The sequence below is a fragment of the Biomphalaria glabrata genome, chromosome 13, assembly GCF_947242115.1.
Source record: "Biomphalaria glabrata chromosome 13, xgBioGlab47.1, whole genome shotgun sequence".
In the NCBI taxonomy this organism is placed as follows: domain Eukaryota; kingdom Metazoa; phylum Mollusca; class Gastropoda; family Planorbidae; genus Biomphalaria; species Biomphalaria glabrata.
The window spans coordinates 29,384,722-29,404,774 of NC_074723.1; the positions used below are offsets into that span (position 1 = coordinate 29,384,722).

At 36.5% G+C, this 20,053-nt stretch overlaps 2 protein-coding genes across 3 annotated transcripts; one reads left to right on the forward strand and one right to left on the reverse strand.

Annotated features, from left to right (window-relative positions):
- Positions 1-531: 531 nt before the first annotated feature.
- LOC106066901 (C-type lectin domain family 3 member A-like) lies at positions 532-5,001 on the reverse strand. 2 transcript variants are annotated; one of them, XM_013226004.2, is made up of 3 exons: positions 4,733-5,000; positions 2,979-3,038; positions 533-1,986 (listed from the first exon to the last, which is right to left on the reverse strand). In XM_013226004.2, the coding sequence occupies exons 2-3, from the start codon at positions 3,028-3,030 to the stop codon at positions 872-874; spliced, it is 1,167 nt and encodes a 388-aa protein (XP_013081458.2). In that variant the 5' UTR covers positions 3,031-3,038; positions 4,733-5,000; the 3' UTR covers positions 533-871. The 2 variants fall into 2 exon arrangements, with proteins under 2 accessions (XP_013081459.2, XP_013081458.2); XM_013226005.2 differs by lacking the exon at positions 2,979-3,038 and having other exon boundaries at positions 532-1,986; positions 4,733-5,001.
- Positions 5,002-9,993: 4,992 nt separating this feature from the next.
- Positions 9,994-19,473, forward strand: LOC106066904 (uncharacterized). The gene is made up of 5 exons (XM_056009194.1): positions 9,994-10,018; positions 13,437-13,487; positions 15,618-16,094; positions 19,263-19,342; positions 19,441-19,473. Exons 1-5 carry the CDS (start codon positions 9,994-9,996, stop codon positions 19,471-19,473), a joined length of 666 nt encoding a protein of 221 aa, XP_055865169.1.
- Positions 19,474-20,053: the final 580 nt, after the last annotated feature.

The following is a 20,053-nucleotide window of genomic DNA, read 5'->3' on the forward strand; positions in this document are numbered from 1 at the left end:
GGTCCAATGACTTTAGTGGAACTTAGCCCGTTTGATTGATAGACTAGCAGTCAATGCCACATTGCGAAACATCCAACTAATATATTTAATAATTAATTTTACAATGAATAAAACTAAAGACCAGCAATTATTTTTTTCAAAGCTGCATTGAACTTATACGACTTTAGTGCAATTACATATCACACACACACACACACAAACACACACACACAAACACACACACACAAACAAACACACACACAAACAAACACACACACACACAAACACACACACACAAACAAACACACACACAAACACACACACAAACAAACACACACACAAACAAACACACACACACAAACAAACACACACAAACACACACACACAGACAAACAAACAAACACACACACACATATATATATATTGTTACGAATTTCACTATCCAGGCTCTCTGCAACTGCACCATACACCACCAACTTAAAGAACTTGACAACTCAGGGCTTCAAAGTAACGTAACACTTTAATAGTTGAAGAAATAACAGGCAATACTGTACAATTGGCAGCACGTAACACAAGACCGTACAAATATCTCTCCGATAACACCGTACCGCCGTATCAACTCTTGCACTGGCCTCTACGTCTCGTTCCGGGCTTGCACTTAGTTCAACAGTTCAGGACTGACTTCACACACTAGGCTCCTTGTGTCGGACTCGATCGCAGACCAAGATCAAGACGCCAGTCGTCTCAACTGTACTTGACAGTACTCCGCACTGAACCGTCGGCTGACCGTCTTAACTCGTCACGGTTGACCGCTCGTCTAGCGCTGGCCTGGGGCGATTTGCGTCGGCTGACTACACACACACCACTACCCCCCTCTGTGCCACCACCAGGTTTATAACAATATATATATATATATATATATATATATATAACAGAAAACAATAAAAGGCAAAAATAATGTTTTTGTTATCAATTGGTGTTTTAATTGATCAACATTTTTTTCATAAACCTCACAGAGATAAGCTAAACTTAAGCCCAGATCTTGAGCAATACAACCTCCAGACGATATTAACCAGTTGTAACTGCGTTGTAGACAAAGGCAATTTTGGCTTCTTCCCCCATCAGGTTCAGACGGAGGCCAGTTGAAATATTTAATTGTTGCTTTAGTGCGAGGATGAATCCAGAGACCTTCAATGTCCTCATCAGAGCCGGATATCCAGACTGTATTTAAGTTGTTGTATCTGTTCACAAAAGTCCTAACAAAATTTAACTCTTCACTGCTGTCTATCTCTGCCAGGTAACCTCCATACAACTGACACGTCGCTTGAGCTGATGTTGCAGTAAAGGTCACCAACTCTTTAGTTAAGTAATAGTGTCGTCCTTCATAAGGACTTGACTTATAAAACAAAGTTTCAAGTGATTCTAATCTATCATTTTGAAAATTCTTAAGTTCTCTATTCATATTAACATGTCGTGTTTGTAAATCCGTTAAGTTACTTTTTATTTCCTCAAGTATTGTTTCATGTTTGGTTATACTTTCTATGAATTGCTCAATCAGATTTTTGTTTCTTACATTTTCAAGCTGCACCAATCTAAGTTGGTCACTCAAATTACTTACAGACATGTCATGTCCAGACACTGAAGCCCTTGATGTTACAGTTATCTTTTTCCATGCAGGACTTATACCATCAGCTTGGCATTTATAATGACCAATCATGTGTTGGTTAGGAAATAACCATATTAGGCTTAAATAGGATCCATCCTTACTGTTGATGACTCCATTACCTGTACCATCCCCTGCGTTATGATCCTTGTAGCCGGTATTTGAGCTAACTGAGCAAAGTTCGATTAATTGAGAATCGTTATCAAATGATTTGAACAATGTCAGAGACGATAGTGTCATCATGCCAGATAATTTTGTGGAAGGCAGAGAACAGTTGATGAGCAAGCTATCAGTCACTCCTGGATCAATCTTGGGCGGGAAGATGTCAAGATGTAAGCAGTGAACTGAAAAAAAAAATAGTTTAAAGATTAAAAAAAAAAGAAGCATTGTAAAGATGGGAGGGTTGGTTAGTGGCATAAACCACGAGGCTAATTATCAATGGGCACGAGTTGGCAGCACGGAAACCTTATACATTAAACATCAAAGAGGTCTGGGCTATAAGACAAATAATGGGCCATGAAAAATTAATGATAATTATAATAATAATAAAAGAAGTAGTGAGCGTTTTTTTTGTGTGTAAAACAAGCAAAATATAAAAAATCATTTAAAAAAAAACAAAACTTATCTTAGAGGAAGAACTCCACATTTACAACTATATCTCTCAATAAAAGTAGGTTATTTTCTTTTTCGGATATCGAACAAAATAATCAATTTCCGTTAATTAATTAATTTAATTAATTGGTAAATTTTTAAATTGATTCATGCTTTGTCAGATACAATACAAATGTTAAAGTTCATCCGAGAATGGGTATGGAAGAAAAAAGTGAACAATTATATAGGAGAAACGTATCCTACATATTTAAACACATCTGTGAATACTGAAGGATTAATTTCACTAGTCGTAATGAAACAAAATAATTAATTACCAGTAAATACTTGACTAATTGTATACATTTTTTATTGATTCATGTCAATGTGCAAAATTTTAACTTGATCCGAGAATGCTTGTGGGAGAAAGAAAGTGTACAAACTTTTTACCAGACAGACAAACAGACAGACAAAGTGAGTTGATATACGCTTTGTAAAAAAAAATGAAGTTTCGTGCTCTAATAAAAGTTGAGTGACGACCTGAGAGGCTCAGATCTTCTCTTGAGCAACCCTTCTGTTGGGCGGAAGGCACATATGTCACAATACAGATCAAGAACTTGTGAATTCCCAAACCTGTCGGGACACAAAGCAGCAAGTCTCGAGGAGTTGAAAAGAATATGAGATTGTTCTCTTTTCCTCTCTGAATAAAATAAGTGACACCGCTATTGGTATGCAGAATGATATTTACCTAGAAGTAGCATTGTCAACCAGTAGAAATAGAAATGGGACTTCAGTAACATCTTGATTGCTACATAATAAAAGAATAATGTATCATTTTTATACATAGTTATTAATTATGACTCTCCTCCCAATATTTTGTAACATTGAAATTAAGTTTAATTTAAATTTCAAGCACGTCTTATACATAGATTATCATACGGCATGGATATTGATTAGTGGGCTCGTACATCATTGTGAATGTGGAAAGGAACATCATTGGCAAAAAACAAACCCCATTTGGGCAGATGTTTGAGACAAACATCTATAAAAAAGCTAACAAGATCCTCGAAATAAAGAATCACCCTTTGTGTCAGGATTTTGTGATTTTACCATCACAAAAGAGATACAAGACACCGATAGCAAAGACAAACAGACACAAACACTCTTTTGTTCCCCTGGCAATCAAATCATTAAATAAGAACAGTCTGGTATACACTTTGTCACATGTAAACTATGAGTGAGTCTGGTGTGAATGTACACTTTGGTTTCTTATAGTTATAATGTTTTTTGTTTGGTGTAATGCACAAATTGTAAGACAAATTTCCATACGGATAATAAAGATTATTATTATTATTATTATTATTATTAGGTGGCATTGACATATTGGGTAAGAAACTGATAATGTTTTATTAACATCTTGTCATACTTTAAAACTTGAGCCATATAGTGAATCATTTAGAGAGTTACACGCTTGGAAGCAAATCCATCGTTAAGAATATCTTGGTGTATCTGGTATTGAGAATGTTGATAAGCTAGCTACTTAAAAAAAAACGACAGTATAAAGTTATTGTGCAATCCCAGTAGCATAAAGGAATTTGAATTATTTCGTTGATTTTAAAATGTTTTTCTTCAGATTGTTCTGCTTGTTTATTTATTTCAAACTCTAGTCCTCTTTTCATTTTAGTACTCTTTTTTTTTTCTTTAGATTCAGCGGCGCTGTTAGGGAATATTATGCCAGCGCGACCCTAAAACAAACGAAATGAAGCAAACAAAAAAATTTTTTTTAAAAAATAAAATAATGTATAATCATTTTTTCGAAAAATAAAAAGGCAAACGCTCGTCCCCCCATTCGGGATAGTGCTTTCACCAGCGTAACTGTCGGACCGTAAGAAGTCCGTCTGTACTGTCCACACCGACGTGTTCTGTATGGGGAATTAAGAGACCTTACTTTGTAATCACCATACATATTGACATTTAGAACTACAAGAACACGTAAGCAACTTTTCCAATTGGGAGTTTTTACCCGATCAAAAATAAGTCAATAGATTTCTTCAACAAATGTTTCAAACGAACGAGGCTTGGTCACCTGGTACAATTTATTCTAATGAGAAACACTAAAAATGTAAAACTTTTTAGATTGCTTCGAGACAATTTTTTTTATATTTATCAAACGTTTTATTTAGCTACATTACCCTATGGTGTGCAAGGTCTAATAAATATCTACCTTAATAATTATTATAATCGATAAAACGGTGTGGATTTCTACCAATAACACACATGCGAACATATAAACATACCTTCATAAGCCTACCTACATACATTCATGCAAAAATACATACACACATATATACATACATTCATACATACATATATACAGACTTACATACATACATACATACATATACACATACAATAAATACATAAAACATGAATACATACATACATGCAAACATACACACGTACCACTTACATACAAACATGCATGCATGCATACCTACATACCATGTTTCGCTTCCCAATGTTCAAAATACAATATTATATTCCTATTTCTTTCATATAGAAGTAAACAAATAATGTCATTACAGGGATAAAATACTAGCACTTAGATTTGTTCTAGCATTGAGTATCTCTTTATGTAATCTAAATAATAACCTTTGAACTCATAATGACTATCACACTTCCCTAGTGCAACAGAACGAGATGTTTCCGAGATGAAAATATTTGTTTTGATACAGCTTGTGATTTGGTCCGTCTCTGTGGTAAAACTAATTAGTCAACGTGTAAACCAAATATGATTGAAAGCAATATAGGACTTCAATTCTTTCTCTCTCTCTCTCTCTCTCTCTCTCTCTCTCTCGGACTATTTTTTTCTTTCCTAAAGGCAGCACGGAAAACCTACTCCCAGATACCCCCTCCCCCACGGTTTATAAATGAGATTGGACCATAGCGCTCTGAGCATGCTATAAGCATGAAAGTAGTGCTATATAGAAGCAATAATTATTATATACATAATTTGTCTAATTTTTAAGGAAAATGTTTTGAGCCGTTTTTGAAGTAAGTCGCAACACACCCATTCAGAGTTTGCTAGGAATTGTAATAGGATAGGAGGTAGTCATCTTTTTTATTGGAGTAATGGCTATATAAATATGATAAGATAAGATAATACTTAGAGAATAAATGTAACTCGTTACAACATTACGGGAAAAAGTAAATGTACGCCACCTTTCATTTATGTAGTCTAGAATGAGCATTAGCGTAGCCGGAGAGGGGAAATCTTGGTTCAACTCCCACCCCCCCCCTCTCACAGGGATGGCTTGGAATTTTTTTTTTTCTTTAAAGTTATTTATTACAGGTGTTAAATCCTCACTTGCTTCAGTGCAACCGGGGGGGGGGGGGCTTTGATTTTAAAATCACCCCAGGGGATTTTGAGATTAAAACCCCATTTCTCAATAAACAAAAGGCAAACGACAGTCACAAAGTTCAATGAATGTAGTGTAGCAAAGGTAGTGGAGTTACAACCCCCTCAAGAGTTTTTTTTTTTTTTTTTTTTACATTAAAGACCCCGCTTCTATATAAAACTTAAGCAATCAGGTCACAAAACTCTATGAGAGTATCCAAGAGAGGGTTTGAGTAAAAAAAAACTCTCTCCAGAGGGTTTTAAGTTAAAAAAACAACTTCAGAGGGCTTTGTTAAAAAACTCCTCTTCAATATAAAACTAAAGCAAAATACTATCACTAAACTTGGCGTAGCCAAGTGTGGTTTTAGTTTGAATCCCCTCCAGAGGGTTTCAAGGTTAACCCCCCCTCCTCCCCAACATATGGTTTTAACAATAAAATTCCCCTTTGGATTAAAAAAAAATCTAAAGCTAACTACAATGACCGTATCCCAGGAAATTAGCCAAGATTTTGAGTTTAGATCTCCCCTCTCCTCTTTTTTTTCAAACAAAAGGAAAAGCAAATGTACAATTACACAATTCTACTAGCGTAGCTTAAGAGTATTTTTGGTCAACCTCCCTTTCCAAAACAAACAACACAAAAAAAAAAAAAAAACTAAGGTTAAACTATAGTTACTATTGTCTACCAGTCGCTGGGCCCAATTAACTCTTTCTCTCCGTAATTATTTTCCACATTCTGGTGAAATCAACGTTGGTATCGTTAGTTAGGAGAGAAAGAGTTAATTAATAAAGCGCACTATATAGCAGATTTGGTTTTTGACCTACACTTTTTTAGTATAAGAATAGCAGGATAATGCATTGTAGATATCTCAGAATATATATATTACAAGTTTGAATGTTGAAAAAAAAGACTAGGCTACGCCCAGGAGAATGCTCTAGTATGGATAGAAATAACAAGAATGTCCATTCTAAAAAGTACTAGGCCTAGTAAACACTATAAAAACAATGCCAACTATTAAGTGATGCGGATGAAGTGGGTCACATGTTTTAATTTAATATTATTAGTTTGAAATAACAATTGTGTGAGAGACTGCACGATATCAAAGGCCGAAGCGTAGTCTGCCATACAGCAGAGGCGTAGCTAACGTGGGCACTGTGTACTTCATGCCTTGGGCGCCTCTGAGGGGCGCTATTAAGTTTCGAAGACAAACGACATTTTCTGAAAATTATTATTTTTTAGATTGGTAATTTTTTTTTAATAACAAGTTTTTTTTTCACATAGCTGCTTATTTCGTTTCATGATCTGTCATATAAGCAACAGGTATGCTATTTTTAGTTATAGAGGAGACTTCGACATTATTTCTGATCTAATCATTGTGCCGCTGTGTTGATTACAGTAAGTCAATGTGGATAAAAAATAAAATCGTTTTTTTTTCGATCAAAACATTTATTACTATTTATACATTTAAGACGTTAGTTCTCAAATTATAAAGCACGCGACGTGCTGATAATGAAAGTTTGAAGTCGTGTTTTTTTTTTCAATGATATTGTAGTAATTGTAGTATTTGAGTATAAAGTAAAAACAATATTATTACAAATGTTTAAGCAATTAAATTAATTTTAAATTAAATTACCTCCTAAAAAGGACCCTTAATACAGTACTCAGAGTCTCAGACTAAGTGTCTGCAGGAAGGTTGATTTCAACCTTCTATTAAAGAAGACATTTTAATACGTATTTGGATAATTGAATCCAGTGTTTACTTTCAAAAGGCAGGCAAAATTTCTTCTGAGTAATGTGCCATCTCTCAATTGAGGCTTTTTACCAAAATAATATTGCCAAGTACAATAGACTTCTTTCTAAACATAACGATCTGACGACTACGTCCTTAACAAACAAGTGTTGATCTGCGACTGAATGTCTCTCACCCGGGCATGCTACGGTTTTTGCTACACTGCCTCATAGTGACGCCCGGGTGGAAACGATCGTAAGAGGAAATGATTAGGCTAAAGAGTAGCAAAACAAGACTCCCGTGGGGGTGCCTAAGGGGGTGCGAGAGCATCCTCATTGCACTGCGCGGAGTTGTAAAAAAGCTCCCACAACCTTGTCGCAATCCAGGCGCTGTTCCTCATGGGGCCGTTACATAAATGGTGTTTCCCGCACAGTTATCCTGGTATAGAAAAGTAAAATGGCGGGGGTCTTAGTGTATGCGGTCTCTTAACAGACAGAACAGTGTACATTGTTCTCATTCAGGCCGGTGAGAGGGAGCTCTTGTTCACTTTTGCTGGCCTAAAGTTCCAAGAGCCGATTGCTCAACTCTACCTTACAGTTTAAGAAGAAGAAGAATGTCTCTCACACTACGGCATCAATCCATTCTTCACTTTTATTAGCTTTATTTCTCTCTCTCTCTCTCTCTGTCTCTTAACTTTCTTTTGCCCTCGTTGAGGTTCGCACCAGCACGCACCGTGATGTCCGGTATTGGGCTATTTCCTCTCACATAATTTCGTTGATGCATAAAGCTCTCATCTCGCTTACAGACATCTTTGCAGGCTCATTATGGGCGGCATTTGGTCCTAACTCATTCCGCAATCTCAGCATTGTGGATTTCTTTTGTAACTCTTCCATTTTTCATGCTGGTGACATGTCCAAGGTTACATAGACTACTTTGTGTCAGCATAGGATAGATACTGTGCATATTGGCTAATTTTAAAACGTCCTAATTTGAGGAGATGTACTATATGCCTCCTAGGCAGGGCAAGGGAAAACTATTTAATCTATGCTCTTGATTAGTGTATGTTGACCATAAAGTAGAGTTCTCACTACACAGCCATTGATTGATTGTTAGGTTTCATTATATTGTTACCACATTTCTCAAATGAACTTTCTCTTCTTTTTCTAGAGAACTTTCAAAAAAAATATTTAAATATATTACTTTACACATTTTTAAGCAACGTGGAAAAAAAGTGCTAACTTAAAAAGTTGACAGAAAAATATAAACCCTTTCTTTATATAAAGGAGGCGGTTGATCGTTGTACTGGCTACATGACGCCCTCGTTAACAGATGACCTTTAATCATCTTCCCCATGGATCGCAAGGTCTGAAAGGGAAACAAAAACTATGTCAAGGCAATTACAATGCTATATTTAATGTGTCTATCATGTTTGGACTAATATAATTTTTTTTCTGACACAAAAAAAGTTACATCCTAGTAACAGGAAAAAAAAAACACCTGATAATTTGGTTTTTAATTCATACTGTTTCTGCGAAACATCTTTTACAAGGAACATAGAAATCCGCTTAACTTTGTCACTTTCGTGAGCTGGTTCTTTTTGAATTTTGTTTACAAGGCTTCTAAAGATATAAACAAATCCGGCCTAAAAAGCAAAATTATCATGTAAAGAAAAACCTTATCAAACATTTGTTTCAACATGAACAACTTGTCGAGTAGCAGTAAAAAAAAAGTACCACTGTAAAAGGAAAATTAGTTTTTGATCGTAGACTTTAAAAAAAAGGTTATTGTTATTATTATAACTAAAACGTGAAATTCATATTGAACTAATAAGAATCAAAATATTATATAATCAATAAAAATAAAACTTATTATGCTTCTGAAATTTCGTACGCTCAATTCTTTGACGTAATGGTGATTTTCTATACCGCTGTGACACTACAATAATGCAGATAACGCACACATGAAGCTGAAAATAAGTTTCATTACTCTTGCGATTTCCATTAGTTGTCTTAATTATCATCTTTGATGGTTCTTCCAGAAACGTCTCTGTTTCAGCCGCCGCTTTGCGATTCTAGTGCATGTGTTGGCCTATTGCTGATGACGGACTTCTCCATCTTGAAGGGCCTTCACGCTGTAAAACAGTTAAAACAGGACAAAGCTTAGAGACGCACCAGCGGCACGCACACTACAGTTTGAAAAGAGACTAATAGAAATGCTGTACGAGATGACCATTAATAAATTAATTATAGCTTTTATAAAGCGCTATTTTCATGGTTATAGCGTGCTCAGAGCGCTATGGTCTAATCTCATTTGTGGACCAGTGGGGGGATAAGGTTTTTCGTGCTGCCTTTAGGCGCTCAGTAAACTCAACTCTGCTCGTGTCAGGTGTCGAACCTTGAGCCCTCTTAATCGGTAGCCAAGTTCAAGCGTACTTAGCCTCTTGACTACGCTTCCCACACCATGGGTCAATTTGCAACTTAAGACGACCATTTCATTATTATAGCCTTAGCTATTTCTAAATTTAACCATGTCACCAGCATATCAGATGGAAGAAACCCTAAAGACACCTTTAAGCTGAACTTGCGGAGGGACCTAAGGCCCACCCAAGATTAACCTAAGGAGATATCTGCAAGTGAGGCATGAGAACCACAGGCATCAACGAAAGTATGTGGCAAGAGAGAGGCCTAGATCGGATAGCATGGAGACAGACTATGTGTACTGGTACGAACCCTGCCGAGTGCAAAAGAAACAAAGCTAAATAGGTCAAGAGTCAAGGGGAAGGAAAAGAAATCTATCCTGTCAGCTAGCCCTAAAACAGATGCATTCACATTCACGAACCGTGGCAAAATCTGCCGCACCAGAATTAGCTTGATGAGTCACTCTAGATTCTGCACCGTCTAAAGACTAAACCATCTGGGCGCATCCATTGTCTTTTGAGGCAGATGGTGCCATATATAAAACCTTATCTATCTATCTATCTATCTATCTATCTATCTATCTATCTATCTATCTATCTATCTATCTATCTATCTATCTATCTATCTATCTATATCTATCTATCTATCTATCTATCTATCTATCTATCTATCTATCTATCTATCTATCTGTCTGACTGACTTTTTCGTGGGGTGACTATCCGCAGAAATAAGTGAGTGATCTTTCCTTTACTTCTTGCTGGTCCAAACTGTTTAGGGAAGAAGAAAATTATATATAGAGCTTAGTTTTCTGAGGGGAAAGGTCATAATTGTTTTTGTGTGGTCCTCCTGTCCATCCGTCTGTCTTTCTGTCAAGTTTTGATGGCAAAAATGAGAAAATATATAGAAATTCCGATACCGTGATATTTTAGATAATCAAAGCTCTAAGCTCTACATTTTATCTTATAAATTATTTTTTCAAACTGTTCATTTTTGCAATGTTAGCGTTTAATACAATTTATCTTTATGTTATAATTGTTCATTATAAATTGGGCTAGAGCTACTTACTTTAAATTAATATTACATTTAGTAGTCCTTTTCTGAGAATATTTTACTAAAAACCCACTGTAAATTCTGTATGATGATCTATCTAACATGCCAACATAAGCTTGGTCTGGAAAATATTACAGACATTCTAATAATGCCAATAATAATTTTTTAATAATGTAATCACTTTTGGCTATCTAAAATAAAAAAGAATTAGTGTGTATTTGTGCTTTCTATTATAAAACGATTGTAAAGTATTTGATGTTTTCTCCCTTTTCACACAGATGATGTTAAGGTCATCTGTTTCTGCGATCAAATGTTAACGAGGGTGTCATGTGGCTAGCAAAACGACCATCTGCCTTTTTATTTTTTCCCCAACTAATGTCATGTATTCATTAGAGCTGAGTAGGACAAAAGGCGCCCTAGAGATCCAAAATTAACAAAAATCCCAGTCTTTGCCAGGATTCACACTCAGGACTCCTAGCACGGATACATTGCGCTTTACCACTCAGCCCATGGGCGTAGCCAGGATTTTTTTCCTGGGGGGGGGGAATTCCCCCCCCCCGAACCTCTCCCCCCCCCCCCCGCGGCACTATTTCCGGTATTGAAAGCCAACAACATGCATATTCTGAGGTATCTACAGTGCTTTTTCCTGCTCTTAAAAAGTTTCAAAACAAAACCCTAATATGATATTCTTACTGATTTAGACCCTCCCGCGCCGTTCGGCGCATTTGCCGTCAAGCTGATTCCACGAAAATCTGTCACTGGTAATGTCTGAAGCCTCTTCCCACCTGCTCTTAGAACCTCCATGAATGTGTGGCGCCAAGTTGAACTAGGATGTCATCGCAACTCTTCTTATGTTTATTCATTTAAAATTTTTTTTTTTTTTTTTTTAAATTCAAAACTCCATTTAGCTAGGTAATATAATTTAGTAACTGTAGTTTGCTTTAGAATAATAGTGAAGAGCAGAGGTTTTCCACCTCAAAAGGCTCTGTAAGGGGATTTTAAACTCAAAACCATCTGGAGGGGTTTAAAACTTTTTAAAATAGCCATCTGTAGGAGAGGGGTTTAAACTCAAACCCCCCAATTGGATTGGCTACGCTCAAATAATTTTAGTGTGTAATTTGCTTTTTTTTATATTGAAAAGGTATTTTTTAGCATCGAACCCCTCTGAAGCATAGCATTTTGAGTGCGTAATTTGCTTTTTTTCTTACACTGAAGATGTATTTTTTAGCTTCAAACCCCGCTGGCGGGGGGTTAAAATCAAAACCCTTTTGGCTACGCATATAGATTTTAGAATGAGTAATTTGCTTTTTTTTATATTGAAGAGTTTCTTTTTTTAGCTTCAAACTCCACTGGAGGGGAGTTTAAACTCAAAAACCTTTTGAATACACTAATAACATTTTGAGTGTATAATTTGCTTTGTTTTTATTATCAAAGAGGTATTTTTTACCTTCAAACCCCGCTGAAGGGAAGTTAAAAATTCAAAACTGAGTCAAAACCCATTTAGCTACGCTCATAACATATAGAGACTGTAATTTGCTTTTTTTTATATTGAACATGACATGGACATGATATGGACATGAGCCCGAAGTGGGTCACATCCTTAATTGTTCATCCTTGTGGGCACACAAAAGAAAGAAATACTTAAGTTAAAAAGAAAGTCTGTACAGCCAGTATATAAATTATTTATTTTATTATTTATCAAATGGAAAATTCCCAATGACAAAAGCATAATTAAACAATCAGATTTATTTTAGGAAATATTTAGTGCTTTGACTGAATCATGGACGTAGCAAGGGGGGGGGTTTGGGGGTTCAACCCCCCCCCCAACGAAATGAAATCCCCCCCCCGCAGGGGGGGGATCGAAATTTAATGACTGATTTTTTCTTTGATTTTGTTTAATTTAGGTGAGATCTTAATACTAAACCATCACTTGCCCCAGCACAACCAAGTGGGTTTTGAGTTTAAAACCCCCTACCAGGGGGTTTTGAGTTTAAAACTCCCTACCAGGGGGTTCGAGTTTAAAACCCCCTACCAGGAGATTCGAGTTTAAAAGACCCTACCAGGGGGGTTTGAGTTTATAACTCCTACCAGGGGTTTTTGCAGTTAAATTTCCTCTTCTATAAAACAAAACAAAAATGCAAACGACAATCCCCAAATTCCAAGAGCACAGTTAAGGAAGATTTTTTATTCTAAAACCCCCTCCAAAATTTACGATAAACCCCCTCTTCAATATAAAAAAAGGCAAATTACACACTCAAAACTCTATGAGCGTAGCCAAAGGGGTTTTGAGTTTATCCCCACCCCTTCAGTAGGGTTTGAAGGTAAAAAATACCTTTTCAATATAAAAAAGCAAATTACAGTCTCTATATGTTATGAGCGTAGCTAAATGGGTTTTGACTCAGTTTTGAATTTTTAACTTCCCTTCAGCGGGGTTTGAAGGTAAAAAATACCTCTTTGATAATAAAAACAAAGCAAATTATACACTCAAAATGTTATTAGTGTATTCAAAAGGTTTTTGAGTTTAAACTCCCCTCCAGTGGAGTTTGAAGCTAAAAAAAGAAACTCTTCAATATAAAAAAAAAGCAAATTACTCATTCTAAAATCTATATGCGTAGCCAAAAGGGTTTTGATTTTAACCCCCCGCCTGCTTCCATGTGTAGTTTCAAGTAAGAGGTGTCTCTTTCTTTAAGATACTCAAAATGTTTGGTTTACATTTTGACTACGGGTTTATTCTTACATATTTGCTTTCAAAAATATTTTTGTCTACTGGTTTTTTTTTTATTTTTCTTTTGTTTAAAAATTTTAAATGCGGTATTGATTACCTATGGTCTAGTTGTGTCTTGTCGTGTCTTGTTGTGTCAAGTCGTGTCTTTTTGTGTCTTGTTGTGTCAAGTCGTGTCTAGTCGTGTCTTTTCTAGTTGTGTCTAGTCGTGTCTTTTCTAGTTGTGTTTTTTCTAGTTGTGTCTAGTCGTGTCTTTTCTAGTCATGTCTTTTCTAGCCGTGTCTTTTCTAGTCATGTCTTTTCTAGTCGTGTCTAGTCGTGTCTTTTCTAGTTGTGTCTTTTCTAGTTGTGTCTAGCCGTGTCTTTTCTAGTCGTGTCTTTTCTAGTCGTGTCTAGTCGTGTCTAGTCGTGTCAAGTCATGTCTAGTCGTGTCTTTCTGTGTCTTGTTGTGTCAAGTCGTGTCTTTTTGTGTCTTGTTGTGTCAAGTCGTGTCAAGTCGTGTCTTTTTGTGTCTTGTTGTGTCAAGTCGTGTCAAGTCGTGTCTTTTTGTGTCTTGTTGTGTCAAGTCGTGTCTAGTCGTGTCTTTTCTAGTTGTGTCTAGTCGTGTCTTTTCTAGTTGTGTTTTTTCTAGTTGTGTCTAGTCGTGTCTTTTCTAGTCATGTCTTTTCTAGCCGTGTCTTTTCTAGTCGTGTCTTTTCTAGTCGTGTCTAGTCGTGTCTTTTCTAGTTGTGTCTTTTCTAGTTGTGTCTAGCCGTGTCTTTTCTAGTCGTGTCTTTTCTAGTCGTGTCTAGTCGTGTCTAGTCGTGTCAAGTCGTGTCTAGTCGTGTCTTTCTGTGTCTTGTTGTGTCAAGTCGTGTCTTTTTGTGTCTTGTTGTGTCAAGTCGTGTCAAGTCGTGTTTAGTCGTGTCTTTTTGTGTCTTGTTGTGTCAAGTCGTGTCAAGTCGTGTCTTTTTGTGTCTTGTTGTGTCAAGTCGTGTCTAGTCGTGTCTTTTCTAGTTGTGTCTAGTCGTGTCTTTTCTAGTTGTGTTTTTTCTAGTTGTGTCTAGTCGTGTCTTTTCTAGTCATGTCTTTTCTAGCCTTGTCTTTTCTAGTCGTGTCTTTTCTAGTCGTGTCTAGTCGTGTCTTTTCTAGTTGTGTCTTTTCTAGTTGTGTCTAGCCTTGTCTTTTCTAGTCGTGTCTTTTCTAGTCGTGTCTAGTCGTGTCTAGTCGTGTCAAGTCGTGTCTAGTCGTGTCTTTCTGTGTCTTGTTGTGTCAAGTCGTGTCTTTTTGTGTCTTGTTGTGTCAAGTCGTGTCAAGTCGTGTCTAGTCGTGTCTTTTTGTGTCTTGTTGTGTCAAGTCGTGTCAAGTCGTGTCTTTTTGTGTCTTGTTGTGTCAAGTCGTGTCTAGTCGTGTCTTTTCTAGTTGTGTCTAGTCGTGTCTTTTCTAGTCGTGTCTAGTCATGTCTTTTCTAGTCGTGTCTAGTCATGTCTTTTCTAGTCGTGTCTAGTCATGTCTTTTCTAGTTGTGTCTTTTCTAGTCGTGTCTAGTCGTGTCTTTTCTAGTCGTGTCTAGTCGTGTCTAGTCGTGTCTTTTCTTGTTGTGTCTAGTCGTGTCTTTTCTAGTCGTGTCTAGTCGTGTCTTTTCTAGTCGTGTCTAGTCGTTTCTTTTTATAGTCGTGTCTATTCATGTCTTTTCTAGTCGTGTCTAGTCATGTCTTTTCTAGTTGTGTCTTTTCTAGTCGTGTCTAGTCATGTCTTTTCTAGTCGTGTCTTTTCTAGTCGTGTCTAGTCATGTCTTCTCTAGTTGTGTCTTTTCTAGTCGTGTCTATTCATGCCTTTTCTAGTCGTGTCTTTTCTAGTCGTGTCTATTCATGCCTTTTCTAGTCGTGTCTTTTCTAGTCGTGTCTAGTCATGTCTTCTCTAGTTGTGTCTAGTCAATGACTGTTCATTATCAGATTTTAAAGGAACATTTAAAACAAACAGATCAAGTTAACTCTTAGCTAGCTAAATTTAGTTTTTATTTCATTGGTTGAAATTAAACATTTAAAACCTCTCTTCTTGTAAAATGCTAACATGCTATAGTGATCTAATTTCAGAGGTTATTAATCTATACCCAGAAGAAATCTTGCCAGGTATAACGCCAAAACTTACAATCAACTGTTCGCTAACACACAAAAGCGTTCCATACCTCACCGTGATTAACTCTTTAACTCTATCGCGTTACAATGTAACGAACCATGAGTTTGATGCTGTTCTTTCACTGGACACTAGAACGTTGTCTGTCCAACATTTTGTAGAACGACAAGAGGCAGAGATTACTTCTGGTAGTCAGTTCCTAGCGTTGACCCTACACAACCCTACACAGAATGATGCAGAAATCTACAGGTGTGATGTAGACGGACAAAATGCATTAGGGAAAAATCAATCATTTGTAGAGAAGAGTCAAGTAAAGGTATTAAATAATCTGACCACATATATAGAAGAGATGAAGCGTCTAAGAAAAATAGAAACAGAATTCATAAATATGAAAAGTATAGAAACATGTTCGCAAACGAATAACTCTAAACAAGAAAGTAAGTATCTCTATTCATAGTCATTAAAATAAGTAAATTTATAATATCAAATATTACAAATTTGTATTAATAAACCTAATAGGAAGTTTTTAAAATGTATTTCCTCTCATTACTGTTGTGGTTGTTTAGTAAACAGATGTAAAGTAGATCTAGGTCTAGATGAAGTAGTATTTACTAGCTCCTGGAGTTCGTTTTTTACAACCAAACAACATATATAAAATGCTATAAAATACTTGAGGAAAACGATAGATACTTTACAAAATAATCTTTAATCACATGAAGGGGCACAGTCCAAATGTCAACAGTTACTAAATCAATGTCTTGCTTCTAAAGATGTCGAGTGAGTCGTTCTTGTCGTCCGTTAAAATCTATCCCATAATTTCTATTCAGTTAATATCCCATAATTCCTATGTCCGTCTAAAATAGTCTATTTATAGTCTCGTCAAATTCCAAATAAAGTAAACCTGTAACATTACAATTAAAGATTGCTATGGATGGAAGGTTAAGCTCGGAGTTTGTAGTTTGGACTTAAAATGGGATAGACATGGTATCAGCATAAATATTAAATCACGGGAGACAGTGCATTGTTAACAGAATCTCTTAAATCTATGTTGGCAAACTTCTGGATAAAAGGAGTTATTCTAAAGCTTCCTAAAAAGGGCACTTGGCAGATTGCAACAACTGAAAAGGTTCACATTCAGACCTTGCGAGCTGAAGATGATGTAATCGAATCTGTTTCTAAGTCCGATAGTTAACAAACCAACACAACTTCCAACTGCCTCTATTTCCACCCCTATCCATTATTCAAAGCGTCCCTTAAAATCCCAAAGATTAAACAATTACAATCTATATAGATTCTAGCATTAGACTACTCAGCCACCAGACCCTTTTACATAAAATGCCTTTATCTTTTTACTTCTAAATTTGAAACAAAATACTGAAAAAAAATGTAAAACTTGTTTCTTATTTAGCTATAAAAATCTAGAGAAGCAGTTCGACTTTTTTTTAGCGGCCCCCGAAAGGGGAAAAGACGCTATTAGTTTTGTGTGAAATGTCTGTCCGTCTGTCCGTCCTTCCCGTTTAGATCTCGTAAACTAGAATAGATATTGAAAATCCGACATCATAATACTTAGGAATTTTTTTTTTCAATTTTTTTTTTGAGGATTGGAATTAGACATTGAGCCCTTTTAAAACAATTACATCAATTATAAGACTTCATTTAGACCAGGGTAGCTGAGCGGCAAAGCGCTTGGCTTCCGAACCGGGGTCCCGGATTCGAATTCTGGTGAAGACTGGGATTTTCAGCTGCGGAATCCTTGGGCACCTCTGAGTCCACCCAGCTCTAATGGGTACCTGACATTAGTTGGTCGTTGTTCTGGCTACATCTAACTTTACATTCACTTTCACCTATCCCTTGATCTGCTGGACCGTTGGGGCATTACACAAGATCTGTCAACCTTCCTTCTCCATTCTTTGTCATTTGTCTTTGATATAATTTTATTCGGATGTTCTTTCTGAAAATATTGAAGCCTGCCTTTGTGGACCACTTCGGGGGCCGATTTTGAGTTTGTGTTTCCACACAAACTGTCCTTGTAACCTTGTTTTTCTTTGATATTGACTGGATGAACTAGAAAATTGTGTGAATTAGACTAAGTCTTGTCATTCTCCTTGACAATGTTCACTGTGTACAGGATGGCTGCATGGTCGTGCGGCTTGCGCACTGGACTGTCGTTTGGATTTATCGATGGTCCAGGGATCAAACCCTTCCCGCTCTCATCCCCCGTCGACCTGCGGGAGGTTTGGACTAGGAAGTAAACTATCTTCAACTCTGAAGGAATATCCGAAATATGTAAAACATTTTATAAACAAACAATCATTGAGTGTCAGTTTAGAAGCCAATAATCATCATCTAAGCGGCCCATGAAGAACATTCCGAGAAAGTATTCTCGCCCCGAGATTGGTAGCAAGATTGAAGACTAGTCGAGGGATTAGAACTCACCTGAACGCGCCAGAGGTAACCAGGGTAAGAGGAAAATGTGTTCTCACACTATTTTGACTGTTTCAGATCAGAAATTTAACAGCAAGCCACATGCTTAAGACTTGTATATACCTACACAAGTACACAATTTCAGGATTTTTAGCGGCCCCGGAAAAAGGAAAAGACGCTATTAGTTTTGTGCGAAATGTCTGTCCGTCTCTCCGTCTGTCCGTCCGTCCCGTTTAGATCTCGTAAACTAGAAAAGATATTGAAAATCCGACATCATAATATTTTAGACCATTCAAAGTTCTGATGCAACGACTACTTTTTTTTTTCTGAAAGCGAAAAATCTAATTTTTAAAATCAGTTATGCAAGCAGTTTTTAAAGAGAAAAGGCTAATTAGTATGCATTATAAGACCTAATTAGAAACTAAAAGTAATCTTGTAAATTTCATTTTCCTAAACTATTTTTCTAATTGCGGAATTTTTTATATTTTTTTTATATTTTTTTTTTGAGGATTTGAATTCGATTGAGCCAGTTAGGCCAGGGGAGGCGCGGTGGCTGAGCGGTAAAGCGCTTGGCTTCCGAACCGGGGGTCCCGGGTTCGAATCCTGGTGAAGACTGGGATTTTCAACTTTGGGCGCCTCTGAGTTCACTCAGCTCTGACATTAGTTGGGAAAAAGTAAAGGCGGTTGGTCGTTGTGCTGGCTACATGACAGCCACGTTAACCGTAGGCCACAAAAACAGATGAACTTTACATCATCTGCCCTATAGACCACAATGTCTGAAAAAGGAACTAGTTAGGCCAGGTTAACATCTAACTTTACATTCACTTTCACCTATCCTTTGATATGCGGGACCTTTGGGGCACTACACAAGATCTGTTAACCTTCTTTCTCCATTCTTATCTCTCATTTGTCTTTGATATAATTTCATTCGGATGTTCTTTCTGAAAATATTGAAGCCTGCCTGGGTGGACCACTTCGGGGGCCGATTTTGAGTTTGTGTTTCCACACAAACTGTCTTTTGTAACCTTGTTTGTTCATGGATTTTGGAAGAGAAGATTTTAGCACAACAATCTATCATTCTTATGGACTTTGCTGCAGATGATAATAATTTGTTACTTTAGAAAATCAAAGTGAAAAAAAAACAGTAGTAAAATAAAATATCTTTTTTCTTTTACATTTAGACTCAAGACTAAATTTTAGTGGAAATTCAAAAATTGTCAAAGAATATATCCAGCCTCTATCGTTAAAATGTTCATTCCAGGTACGTTACTAAATATTTAGTACTGATTATTAATACTCATTATATGGCATGTTATCTTCTATTTCTAAATATTGTAAAATTTATTTTGACATTTACAGACCAAGCCTAAGCAAACACCATTTTTAAAATGAATATTAGAATACGTATGGCAAATGAAAACTAGAAAATCAAATCAATCCATATGAATATGTGTTTTCTATTTTTTGAAAATCATATCATTGATTTTCATCCACCAAACCTATAGCTTGTGTCTTAAACTGCTCAGTTTTATTTGACAGTAAAGCAAGGAGTGTCCTTTGTGTGCAGCCTACTGCTTAACGGCCTACATGCTTTCTATTATTAATGGTGACTATCGGAAATGGCTTCCAAGTTTTAGCATCGTGAAGAAGTGACATAAAAAAAGTTGTTTATCTTTAACGACTATTCTCCTATTTTTCTTGTAAAATACACCCAGATGGGTAGAATGTAATTATTATCTAAGTAGACGAAGTATAACATATTGTCGTAACCCTATTGGCGAAGCGATAACTGTGAGCCATCAGCTGACACATGTGACACATTCAGTAATACAATATAGCGTGTAATTTTGATGGACAAGGGACAGTACTGGCATGAACTTTGCACGTAAATATGACCCGTGATATGGTCACGTTATCATAAGCATTCGTGGTTCAGAGAGTGTGTAGGGCAGTGCAGTTCAGTACAGGACAG